General features: G+C 46.4%; 1 protein-coding gene across 1 annotated transcript; it reads right to left on the bottom strand.

The window, feature by feature from the left end:
• Positions 1 to 11,720: 11,720 nt before the first annotated feature.
• tcima (transcriptional and immune response regulator a) lies at positions 11,721 to 12,734 on the bottom strand. The gene has a single exon (XM_062544035.1). The coding sequence runs from the start codon at positions 12,635 to 12,637 to the stop codon at positions 12,335 to 12,337; it is 303 nt and encodes a 100-aa protein (XP_062400019.1). The 5' UTR covers positions 12,638 to 12,734; the 3' UTR covers positions 11,721 to 12,334.
• Positions 12,735 to 13,905: the final 1,171 nt, after the last annotated feature.

Here is a 13,905-nt window from a genome sequence, read left to right as displayed (position 1 = left end):
TTAAAGATCCAGAGATTATAGAATGGGTACAATGTGCTGTGTCATTTGGATTTGAAGTCATTGTTGATGTAAATGCCTTAGTGATTCACAATGTGTGAATTTCACACATTGGCCACAAGATGGCGTGTTGAGTTTGAAATTCAAAACACCAGCACAGATGTTTGCTGAAAGTCGCTGGCAAGACCCTCACTTCTCTTAATCCCTCTCAAATCCAGGGAAACAAATAAGCCAGCCTTGCTTGATATATATGGTGACATACATTGCCCGGCACGTGCCATTTCAAACTTTTTTGGTTGTTGCATTTAGGCTGCACGCTGGGGGCATATTGACATTTCTATCAGATATGCAGATATTCTTTCAGATCTACCGTTATGATGCAAACCTGAACCTGTGTGATTAGATTGCCAACAAAAGAGCAGCTGCCATACGGCATTCTCCACTTACTCGTCATACTGCTTTTATTTACATACAAAAATGTTTGTAAAAAATACAAAGGTTTTAAAATGTCATCATCACAGCTGTTATCACTGCTGTAGGCCTACAGTAGGTGTATAAGTACCTGTTGGCAAAAAAACTGGCTATGGTGATCCCATAAGTATCTCCTCCTTTGAATTGTCATTTAATCTTCTGTTTTTAGCTCTATATCCAGTGCAGTGTTTCTATTTTCAGACTCCCTGAAAAAGATTAACAAACGGGCCTGTTAATACTGTTGCTTCATAATTTACACTGGGACACTAGATTAAATCGGATAAAAGAGCATTTTCTAACCGTGATCACAGCAAAGTGGATTGTGTCCAAGCTCTGAGTTGTTGTGCTAAACGTTTTTTTGACTTAACTGTTGTTTAGCAACCACACAGGAGGGGACCCTACGCTTCTCGATGATGCCAGTGATAACGGGCACATCAAGATGTCAGGCCGGCCTGCCATGGTGTGGATGTGGCCCAGAGAAAACCGTGTGCCAAGGCCAAATGAGCTTACAGGATACGCACTCCCACAAGTGAAGGCCTGGACCCCGTCCACCTGACCCGAGAGCAGCGAGTCAGCCAGGAGCGGCCGGCGCCAACACTGAGCCGATTTATCAAATCTACCCGATTCTCTCTTTCACACTCACGCCTGTGGAAGTGTCAGTGGATTCGGGTTCTATGATTCATAAACGGAAATGGGGTGGTAATAATAATGCTAAAATATATATATATATATATATATATTATAATGGAACTGACAACAGTAATTCAGTATACTCTTCTCATATACTCATTTTGCAGTTTGCTTTTTTCCAATAATGATTAACTGATACTGATTTGATCTGCTTTGGTTGGATGGTATATAGTATCCGTAAAAACATGCCACACGTCAGTTGTGTCATACCTCACAAGTCACAACGGACACAGTGAAACAGAAACAGAGGGGACAAAACAATAAATGTTGCACATTACAGGAAAGTGGAACGCGCTAAACAGAAGGGAAAGAGAAACGTGCATAACATCCAAACGTGCATAACATCCATTCAGTTCACCTCGCGGATGACACACACACGATCACAATCAGGGAACATCAGACTAATATCAAAGCCTTCAACTACAGTAAGCTATGACTCTGTGTTTTGCTCGCTCACTGTGTGTGTGTCTGTGTGTGTGTGTGTGTGTGTGTGTGTCTGTTTGTGTGTGTGTCTGTGTGTGTGTGTGTGTGTGTGTGTGTGGGTGGGTGGAGACGGACAGCAACAGAGTGGTTTGTGCGAGGAGCTGAACACTGACTCAGCAAATCAGACACAGAGGAGCCACCAGTCACGGCACTGGGAGTGAGAGCGCACATGTGGCCTCTGTCTTCTGTCTTCGCCACGCTCCACCTGAAGACTGCATCAAGACCACTTGGCTCAAAGTAGAGGCTTAGAGCAATTAAAAAATGTCAACAGAGCATACACATACACACACGCACACACACACACACACACACACACACACACACACACATACTACAGCATGACACACACACACACACACGCGTGCACACACACACACACACACACACACACACACACACACACAATACAGCATGACACACACACACACACGCTACAACACGACACGCAAAGGAGCTCAGTACAACATACTGTAGTACTACGCCACACGAAAGGGGCTTGCACACCACCAGCCAACAGACACAAACACACGCACACAGCGTCTCAACCACTGACAAGATTACAGTAAAGCGGCCCAAACAAAAGACACGTGCAGCATCCCTCTACAGTTAATCACAGGAACGCAGAGGCCAGGAGTGCAGTAGAGAGAAGCTACTAAGAACAAATAGTCCCTATCCAATGTCGAGTGGTTTCATGAAAAAGCAGGAATCCAGATATTTTCAGATAACCCGTGACAGCCGTTTCTATATTTGGTAAATCCTGATTTTTCTAGCTGTGAATGTCAATATGTTGCCGTTGCTCAAGGCCACTTCAGCAAACTTGACCTTCGCCATCTGCAGCACAGCAAAAAAAAAATAACGGCTGAAAGGGGTTAGTGAACTCTGGATGGTAATACAGTGAGTGTGTAGGTGTGAACGCTGCATACGCACACCCATATACACATACACACACACACACACACACACACACACACATACCCACACATGCACACACACACACACACACCTGCGTGACATAACCGCCCATCCTTGGAAAACAAATAAACATATCAGCATGTGATAAGCCACGCCATGCTCTGTTGGAGTAATTGCTACTCGCCCTGTGTTTGCTGTTCCCCGTTTCGAAAGGGAAAAAAAACGTTGCAGACAGTCTCAGGCCACGCTGGGGAGAACCGGTTTGAACCAGATCCCCGAGCGAGCGAGAGCTGAAGGGAGAAAGCGGTGGCATGATTCCCCTTGACTGTCACTCACTCACCAGGAGATTGGCGCTGTGACAGCGCCTCACCTCAGGGACACTAAGTGGGATCTAGTGGCCAAAGCGTGCGGGTGGGAGCCAGCCAGCCAATGGGATCAAAGGCAGCTCTGGCCAGAACCCATCAGATGCTCCTCTCCCTCCAATCCCAGTTCCACAACCACTAGAGGAACAGGAGGGGGGGGGGGGGGGGGGGTGCATCAGACAGAGAGTATACCGAGTGAAGGGAGGGATGTCTCCCAGCGTCCGCCGCCGCAGGTATCTCACTCTGGTGGGTAAACGCTAGCGGCGAGGGTTGGCCACTACCAGCTCCCCTTTGGCGGCGAGTTTGACTGCAGGGCCCCGGCTGGCCGCTGAGCTGCTTAAGGGCTTTGCATGCCAGACCGCGGCGCTAAGCTGGCGTGCTCTTCGCCGCTCTCGCTCCCCTCGCGCTGACTTGACCCGCTAAGTTTTAAGCCGAACAGGTTTGAAACCGGTTCTGTCGACCCAAAGCCCCGTGTGCAACACAGCAAAGGTTTTTTTGGGGTTTTTTTCTTTTTTTTTTTTTTTTTCCTCAAACACCACGCCCCAGCCAAGGCCTAGAAAAACACCACCAGATGTCTGTGAACAGCTCCGGGAAGGTTGTGTGTGTATCTGTCTGTGTGTTTGTGTGTTTGCGTATGTATGTGTGCGCGCAGCTCCGGGAAGGTTATGTGTGTGTGTGTGTGTGTGTGTGTGTGTGTGTGTGTGTGTGTGTGCGGGCAGCTCCGGGAAGGTTATGTGTGTGTGTGTGTGTGTGTGTGTGTGTGTGTGTGTGTGTGTGTGTGTGCGGGCAGCTCCGGGAAGGTTATGTGTGTGTGTGTGTGTGTGTGTGTGTGTGTGTGTGTGTGTGTGTGTGTGTGTGTGTGTGTGTGTGTGTGTGTGTGTGTGTGTGTGTATGTGTGATTGTGCAGGGGAGGTTGGTAGTGTCTAGTGTTTATACATGTGATGTTAGTTTTGAAACTCTAATGACAATATTTATCAAACAGAGGGGGCTTATTATGACAGCGGTTGGATGGGCAGTCATCCTTCGCCCGTCTGCAAGTCTACTGTTTCCAGTATTTCTTGTTATTCTTGGTATTCCCAGCTGAGATTTTTGTATTCTTTTTGTCCCCTTCACTGCTCAACATGGACTGTTATTGTGATTCTCAAGTGCCTTGATAAAAGACGGATATGGGAAAAACTCTCTCCCTTGTTCTTCCCATCACAACAAAGCCCAGCGTTAACTACCGTAATGTGCAGCCATTTCATAATCTGCCTCCTCAGTGGCAGTGTTTATCCCTCGGGTTAAAAATACTCCAAAACAGCTTCCAAAATTACTGAAGTCTGTTTACTGTTTTCAGATATGAAATGGCTGTCAAGGGTATTGATAGGGCCGCGGGGATACAGAGTAAAAAGGTCTTATCGTTGGAGCTAAAAATGAAAGTGCTTGTAACAAGCTGCAGTTGATGTTTTGCAGAACGTTCAAGATGTGGGTTGGGGTCATTCCTGGCCTGGAACATTTTCTTCCCCTTGTAATCCCCCAGCCTAGATTAGAAGAAGGCTGAACGGGGGTCTCAAAGTCTGACTTAAAACATCAAACACTGACGTCTGCTGTTGTGACCGGGGCCGTTCTCGGTGTCGGAGCCGGTGAATGGGCCACCGGTTCGCCCTGGTCCACTTCCCCATCAGTGACCCATCATAATCTCTCCCAGCGCAGCGGTCATACCCCGCGTCATGTGCGCTCGGCTGGCTCGCCAAAAATCTCCCCATCATCCCCTCCGCCACATTTGCTCCGTGCGCAGATTCGCAGGATGAGGTGAATGAAGAATGGACTTAATGAGTCGAGTGAGTCAAGTCACCGACATCATCCACCCCCAGTGTTTCCACTGCTTGAGAGAGAGAGAGAGAGAGAGAGAGGGAGAGAGAGGGGGAGAGTGGGGGTGGGGGAGGGGGAGGGGTAGTCATCTCCCTGGGCCGGTCAGATGAACGCCAGACTCTGGAGATGTTCTTGGAAGTGATGGGTATCCTGCTCAAGGTTTGCACCGGCTTAAAATCACAGGGTCCATCTGATTTCTGTCAAGGCTTAAGGCACTTTTATTCCAAGGTTCACATTCCTTCCTCAGTGGAATGGGGGGAAAAAAAGAGTCAGGCCAGCTGCAGATGGGAGAGGATCGGTTCAATTTTCAATAACAGTGAAAAAATAAAAAGTTGTCCTCGGCGACCTGCACTTGGAAACGACTGCCTTGGGGATTACCCATAACATGATGTCAACACGACCCACTACTACAGCTCGCCCGCCGCCCCAGAGGAGGCAAAGTCCTGTGCTGTGTGCTGCGGCTAAAGGAATAAGGTGACAAAAGCCTGGCTGGCTCCACATCCGCTCATTCACTGGCCTGCTGCCTGGCGCTTGCAAGGGGCCTGATATGGATCAAGCACAGCAGCAATAGCCGCTTATCAGTTTCCTTTTCTTAATAAAGTTCCTGTGAGCTGCTGAATGACCTGGGGACAGGCCCGGGAGAGGGGGAGAGGGGGAGAGGGTGGCGATGGTGGCGTTTATCCTGCTGCCCTTACGTGAATTACCGAGGCTCGTTCTAATGATCCTTTGATTCCGATTAATGACGCCAGCCGCCGATGGCCTAATGACTGATTGTCAAGCCAGAACTGAAATGTCGGAGGATAAAGCTCTCTAGTTTATGCACTGCACAGTGTAGCCAGTTATTATAACTCAACAGCACACACTGATATATTATGCAATGCGGAAATTGTAATCAGAAAAAAATCTTTGTCATTCATCACCTAGGATATTGGGTTAGGCTGAAGGGCATAAACATAAGGTCAAAAATGTCACTGGGATGCAGGAAGTTCGTTCTAAGCATAAAGACATTACAACAATTCAGAGGGCAGGCACGCTAACATTCTACAGAACCTCTTAACCTTCTTAACCATAGTCAATCTTCCCTGGGTCTAGTCATGACAGGCATGACAGGCATGTTAATAATGTCTTAAGGAAAAAGAGACATCTTTCCTTTTTTTTGGCGGGGGGGGGGGGGGGGGGGGGGTTGACAGATTGGAAAGTCCGCAGGTCAGATAAGAATTTGGGCCCCTGTGGGCACTTGGACCCTTGCATGATATGGACGTGTCACGTGGCAGGCTGTTGCACCACAGTGACCAAGCGATACCTTTCTCAGGATAACCAAGCTCTATAATAATGTCTCATTTGTTTTCACCGTCTATTTCTCACCAGCCCTTTACATCCTTCTGAAACCTCCATTTAATGTTTTTGAAACAAACTAACTTTTAAAAAATACATTGAATGTTACACTGACTTTATTGTCTGGTAGTTGTCTGAGTCAGCATGAACTTGTCACTGATTCACTGGTTTAAGTGTCATGCAGTAGAAGATGGGAAGATTATCATTATCATGTCACGCACTCTTTTACCTCTAAATTGTCTGACTTCAACTTTTGCCTTCATTGCATCATTTGTTTTGCTCTGTGTGTTTTGAGTAAAAGTTACCTAGCCAGTTGTGCAGGACTCTGCATGTTGTCCCAGACACTCTAACACACCTTTCATAAAACAGGTTGAAAACGGTTCAGTCTGAGTTCATGGAGTTGCAGAATTGCAGAGTTACTGTCCTTTTATAACCATGTGGTAGCTGTTATTGTCCATTTCTGAACTTTGAACCTTTTGATGAAAGGTTATATAATCTTATTGTGGTTGAAACAGTGGCTGAAGAAATTCTTTTATACAATCGGTTGGAACATAATGGACCTCTGAAAAACATTCAAGGCTGTCATAATACTCTGAAATCTCTGTTAATAATCTAATGAGTTTTTGAAGAAATGGCTTAAGGGAACGTTAATGACATTAATGTTCTAACGACGACTTCTAAAAGAGAGGTATGCAGTGAGCTGTAGATGTGGCACTGCCATCCTTCACTTTACCCACAGTTCAGGGTGCACTAAACAGGCTCTTGTTTCTGATTATCTGGGTCTAGATACAGTTGAACTAGACATAGCATATCTTCTTAACTACAGGCTTCCGCTTGATATAGGTCAGAGGAGCACCTGTAGACTTTGACCCCTTACGTTCAGCTCTGTGTTGTAGCGAAGATAACCCTGGATGATGTAATGTTGCCAGCACTGACTACACTGGCTGCAGACTACACTCCTCAAACTGCTTCCCTGTAAAGAGGAAACTGTGAAATCAAGTAATAAAGGACCGACTGGGACATCGTCTCATAGTCACTACTCCTGTGTTGGTTCCTCAAATCATTTTCCCACAGCAGAGAGAAGATGAATTGTGACACCTCAGTCAAAGTGTAAGGCTGTGAAATGGAACGGTGAGATCATTCCTGTCACACCTTACAAGGGGACTTTTCTTTACCCGGCTTGGAATATCCAGTGTAGGTAATTGTTACAAAACTAGCATTTACACAACCAAACCAATTCAACACCAAAAATATACACTGGAATGAATAAATAAACAGAGAAATTGATATATAAATAGGCCTTCGCTTAGCCCATTGTGCTGGTCTTCTGGCTTCCTCCTGAGCGCTTCTAAGCTGCACCTGCAGAGGCCAGCCTTGGTGAGTGAGGGGGACCAGCGAGCGAGCCGGGGGGGGGGGGGGACGGGACAGGACGAGGCAGAGCAGGGGAGAACAATGGCAAGGCCGCGCGGTGGAACTGCAGCGAGACAGACTGTCTGCGGACCGCGCCGGCCACCCAGCCCCCGGGGGCAGACCCCCCCCCCCACCCCCACCCCCCCCGCCTCCTCTGCCTCTGACCCCCACCACCTCCACCACCCCTCACCACACACACACACACACACACACACACACACACACACCTTCAACAGCACAGGAAGACACTTCCCTATACCGCCCAGGGCAGACACTGCTGCCAGAACAATGCAGTCCCCCGTCCCGGACAAGACCTGAACATGACTCCTCTGTTGGGGATTCACAAGTTTGCTGTTGAAAGAACAGAAGAGAAGGCCAGCGAGGAGGTTACCATGGGTCAGGGTACCCCACGGCGACACAGTTACGGACAGTCCATAATGCTTTATCACTTTCAAGGAAATATAATCAGGTTGTGGACAGTCCATAATGCTTTATCGCTAACAAGGAAATATAATCAGCGAACAAATTTATATCGGCTACATGTATTTGTTGTCTTTCTGGGATAAATTGAGAGCTAATTCGAACTGCATAATATTGTCATACATTCCACCCAGCTGGGCTAGGCCTTGTCTTTCGTGGATCATTTCTTTGTCAAATCAACACCTGTGGCACAGTTACGAGTACAGGAAGAAGATCTGGACCAGTGTGCAGCTCAGATGTTTTTCTTAGGATGTGAACATTGCGTCAACAGGCCGCCGCGAACCCCCTCTGGGCGATGGTGGCGTGTCAGGGGTCAACTCCGCCAGAGGCCACTGACGCAGCAGACGGTGGGTTTAGCGTGAGGGGTACACGCAACTCATTCAACGCGCACAATGCCCGCACTGACTCCAGAACAACAAGCTCGCCCCTCAGTCGCTCCATTGTCCTCTTCCTCCTCCTCCTCCTCCTCGTCCTTCTGCTCGTCGACGGGCAACATACGCCGCGTTGAGTGACTAACGGGACAGGAATGTGCGGCAGCGTAGTTTGCAGACGTCAGGGGCCTGTTGTCCCGTTTTTCTTGCTTCATTGTAGAAACGCACAGCTGAAGAGTATTCCGAAGAAAGGCTCCTTGGGGAATAGAAGTATGAGTCACATTCCGGGACTCCACAGAGGGGGAACGCTCGATCAGAGAGGCTGCTGGAACAGGCCAGCGGCATGTCTGCATCGCTGGCATTCCCACTCTTCCTGTATGGAAGACCAACCTTTTCTTCTGCGCTGACCTTCGAGGCGGCACTGGTGACATAGCGTGGTCCAGCTGTTTGTGACATATGAGGGGGGGATGGGGTCAAAACCAAAGGCCGCCTTTGGACTGAAGTATCAAAAGCAGGCCGTGCGGCTGACAATAAAAGCTGAATGTGTGAGTAAGTGTGGGGTCTTGTAAAGTGCTTGTGTTCTTCCAGTCTGTAGGAGTCATCGAAACACCATCTGGATCGCAGTTTAATTTAATTTATGTAATACGCTTAGCAGAGAGAAAACGCTCTTTGAAGCACACGGCACCGTTCTCATTTTCACATTAGTTAATTGAAAACAATGCAATATTTCCACATATCTGGCTAACCATTAAGCGCTGAAATGTTCCAGTAACTACTTTTTTTTCACCACACTGTTTCTCAGAAATCCTCAAATAGGCCATGACACTCAGCTAAAATCCTTGAAGGAAGAAACTTTTAGTGCCTCACTAATCTACAGGTCATTATCTCTGGTCTGTATAACATGTGGTCTTTTTTTTTTCTTGTGAACTGTCTCCTTGGCATCACAGCAAAAACAGGAATAGACTTTCTCGGAGGTCAAGGCACCGTTTAGTTTGGACGACTCCAACGCTTGTACGGAGTTCAAATACTTGTCTTGTCTTGTTCCATAATTTATCACTTGGCTTTGAAGTTCCTCAGACACAGAGTTCTCTAAATTTAGAGTTTGTAACAGACAAGTACATACAAATCCTGTATTATGTAAAAACACAGTCACTAGGAGAGAAGTGTTTAATCAACACTGAAGCTCATTGAGTCACACGGAGTGAGTGTGGCTTCTCTCATCAGACTAGCCCGAGCTGACGCACACCGTGTACTGCCGCATTCTCACTTCCTCCTGTTCTGGTTGCCGGCAGCCTCTATACCGGTTTGAACTGGAGTCAGGGGCAGGTCTCAGCGGAAACGGTGAGCCTCCCGCTCTCTCTCCCAATCTCTATCACCATGGCGATCGCTCAAACACCCAGCCCCAAAGCAAACCCCCTTGCCGCTGCCACGTTGTCTGTTGACATCAAAGCGCCCGGCAACAGCCCTCTCAGAACGACAGGAAGAGGGTGGGAGAGGACAGCCTCGTGTTCAGCATCTTTTGTCACACGAAAGACGACTGCCGGCAGCAGTGGCTCAGTATCCTGCTCTGCCTGCCCAAACAATTGAACTGCCTTTTAAGGGAAAGAAGACAATACATGCTGTGGCTGGCAAGATAAAACTAAGACCAAACAAAAGGGGACTGCTGTTTAAATATAAGTCACTGAAGCATGTGGCAAAACACTAAAAGGGGAAGGCTATTTAATACAAAGAATAATAATTGTAGAGATCAGATGGAGTTGTAGATTTGAGTTATATTTTCTGTTTGAGAGTTCGAGTGCAATGTTTATCTGGATAGAGTCCATCAACTGTGAGCTTCACACTATTGTTTTGTGTCTTCGCTGTCTTCTGAAAAAACCCTCACCAGGTTTTGTGTGTGTTTGTGTGTGTGATAATACGTTGTGTGTATTGTACAATAGGTCTATCTGTGAGTAAACATGGATGTGTGCCAAAGGACAAGGTGTGTTTTGCTCGGGAGAATGTGGCGCCTGCTGGATGACTTTCCCCAGCCTCAGGTGAACATTTACCTGAGCGAAACCCCCGCCCACGGGCTATGGGGCAGGTCCCTTTGGTGATTGTGCTGCTGTCTCACATGCAGGATCCAGGTAGTCAGATGTCGGATGACGCATCAGCGGGCTTCTGCAACCGGTTCCAGCCGGCACAGCTACTATCAAAGCGAATGGGATTAACTGACATCCACTGATCTTAGCCTCGCTAGCTAATCCCGCCCATGTGGAGGAGAAAAAAAAACACAATGTGAACTGCATGATGAAACACCTTTACTCACGGTTGTAACGCCGCTGCCTATCATCAGCACCAACACCCCTGGTGATATTGACATTTCATTGTGCTCGAGTGATTGCTGTCATAGAGCAAAATGCTAATCGCCCTCCCCAACAGGATGACAAGCCGGGAAAGCCCTGCTTAATACCACTTAAACCAGCTCTTATCTGTGTGGGCAGGGTGATAGAGTGCACCTTACACAAACACACCGGGGCCCGGCTGCTAGCGAGCTTCCTCCACCAAACTGGTTTGCGCCGGTCTCGTAAGCCGCGCCAGCAGGGGGAAACTCAGTGAAGGCTAACCACATCAAGTGGCGGGTAACATAATATCCCCCTTGAAATGCCCTTATTTCAGCAACGGACGGGGATGAAAACAAAGCCAGGCACATTAATCTCATCCAGGAGCTCTTTAGAGAAATAGTTCTAGATTACATGCCCCCAAGTATTTCCATTTCCTATTAATTATTAATCTGTGCTTTGTTCTTGTATTAATCTTGATTAAATGATCAAAGATTATCACAGTCGTCTACAGGGCTCTGTGAGGTATCAGATGAAAGTAAATATCTTGTTTTGCACTGAGTTACAATAATCCTCCTTCAGCAAACTGTATTATTTTGATTTGGCCCCTATCAGTAGGTCAACTGCTGTGTTTATCAACATACACCCAGTCTATCAGGTTGCAGGTCGGAATTTCAATATTCTGTTCTGTTTACACAAAAATACAGCTGACTCATGGATTTGAAATTTAGGTGCCTGTATCACTTTCGATGGAATGTAAACATTGAGCTGCACTATAATACCAGCGACTGTTGATAAACCCTTAGGTAAAATAACAGATGGTCTACATAATTATTGACCCATAGTTAATGTTTTTGTTATTTTTGTTTTTTAAAAAAATCTAATAACCTTTGCTAATCTTAATCCTGCACAAATTACGGAATATAATTATCCATAGGTGTATATTTCAAATGAACTTAATATAGGCCTGAATAACCATAGTTGTGCAGTGTCTTATGTGGTGAAGGTGTGAAATAACAGAGTGGAGAAATGTATTTCTTGAGTTCATAATTTATTATAGAAATTGAAAAATAACTTTTAGAAAAGTCATGAGCTGGTGTTTTCATAACATTTTGACAAATAAATTAGTGGCCACTAATAAAGAGATAGCAGGTATCACAAAGTAAAACTGGTACAGAGACAAGGCATTTGTTTGCAAACAATACAGGCAACATTTTCAGGCAATATCTTCGGCACCAGTCTCTCATCACACAGTCAATACTTTTATGAACCATTAAGAACACCTTCAAGGTGCAGGTAAAAAAAACGCATTTTTAAAATGCAGTGTTCATCACTGAGACGCCGTTGCAAGAGTCTCTTTGACTTGTGCTTGGGAAAAGGCCCCAAGAATTTTCTAGCGCGCAGCTCCATCACTGTGCTGCATCCCTCCGTGCATCATGAAGCAGGTCACCGCGCATCCCTCAGGGCGAGCTGCATCAGTGGATGACATCTCCGTAGTCCAGGCAAGTTTCTTTGAGCATTTTAGCCAGGAGCCCTTAGCTCATCTCCCCGTCGTTTGCCATCTGGTCTTGAACATCCTCTTAGCCAGGTGTCAGCGTGCTGACAAACGTGTATGCTGGGTCAAAACAACTCGTCACGAGTCGATATAGAACAGTCAGCGGAGTTTCAGCAGGTTCCGAACCATCCCTGCGATCCGCAGGAACTTGTCCTTCTTGCGCTGTTTCAGGGCCATCAAGGCTTTGGCCGTCTCCTCGGGGTCCTGTGCGTAGGAGAAGATGCTCCTCACCCGCTCCTCCGCCTTCATGTCTCCCGTTTTCTGGAACAGCCTCATCAGAGCGTCCTGGTTGACGTTCTCGAAGATGTTACCCACGGCCTTTTTGCGGTGCGCTGTGTCAAACCGGTTCCCGTGAGAGGACGGGCAGACGCGGTGACAGTCCGAAGTCACGTAAGAAGACATCCTTGTCTTTGTGTTGTTTTCGCGTTTCTTGTCTGTTCGCGGCAGAGGCTTAATCGCCAACTCTCTCAGCTGAGTTGGGTCGCCGGCTGCTTGTGTGCTCTCTGTTTGAGTGAAGAGCATAGTCCCCTGCTGGAGCTATTTAAAGGGTTGCCATAGGCTTCCCGGCTGACGTCACCAGTCATACTACACGCCCACAGTGAACCATCAAAGCTAACGTACAATGTGCTACTCCAGCACAGCTGTAAGCTGCAAGCAAGAGACCCCGTCTCGTGCTTGCCAATTGCCTACAGAGAAATCTGAAACGTCTAGATAATCTAAAATGGTGAAAATGAAGGTTTAATGTGGAAATAGCACATTGGCCATAGGCTAAAATGCTATATGCACTGAGAAACATGACTGCTCAAAGAAAAAAATATTCCCTATTTTGAGATGCCAGTAGCCTACCTGCTACTGAAATAGGCTATTTAATCCACAGTTTTTCAAAATACACATATGAATGCAACCCAAGTGTGACATCCATATATTCAAATTCAATTGAACATAATTTAAAGAAACAATAGCCTATTGTCAGTCCCATTTTATAGCCTATGTATAGTATAGCCTATGCTTCACGTAGACATTCTCCAAATTATTTTTTATTTGATATCTTTTGGCTTAATACTGTTCAGAGTAACATAGGCCTATATTTTGCTTGAAGCAATTGCTTCACATCATCAATCATACCGCATGAAGTGATGTACAGTAGGCGACTGCATTAAAAATATCCAGCACTGGAAGAATTGCCAAGACTGTTTGTTTTTGTTTACATTGATACATTGAGCCCTTACCTCGCAGTGACTCCAGTGTCTGTTATCAATAGACTCCATCTGTAAAGCTAGCGTGCCCCTTCATTAGTCACACACAAACAAGTATTTCTTACTTGGCAAAATTACTCTAGCGCCAAGTACATGATGGGAATCGCCAGTAAGTTGCTCTATTTTTAGTCATCGCCCACATGTTTACTGAGAATAACACCCACTCAAGTTACAAACACATAGATCTCAAGTCAAGTAGTCTGCTTTTAACTGACTTTGTTGTTTCCAAAACTCCAGTCTTTATTGTCCAGAACCAGTGCAATAATTGTGTTTTTTTTCACACACGAGAGGCAAGGAAAAAATGTTTGACGTGTTCTTATTAGATCTCCAGGGTAACATTTATGATGAAAGATGTGCCAGGCAAACAGATGTGTGGAATGCAAGTTGTTTGCCATCGATGATTGACACAGTTAC

Source organism: Sardina pilchardus, chromosome 8 (assembly GCF_963854185.1).
Source record: "Sardina pilchardus chromosome 8, fSarPil1.1, whole genome shotgun sequence".
In the NCBI taxonomy this organism is placed as follows: domain Eukaryota; kingdom Metazoa; phylum Chordata; class Actinopteri; order Clupeiformes; family Clupeidae; genus Sardina; species Sardina pilchardus.
This window is presented reverse-complemented; position numbering and strand designations above follow the sequence as displayed.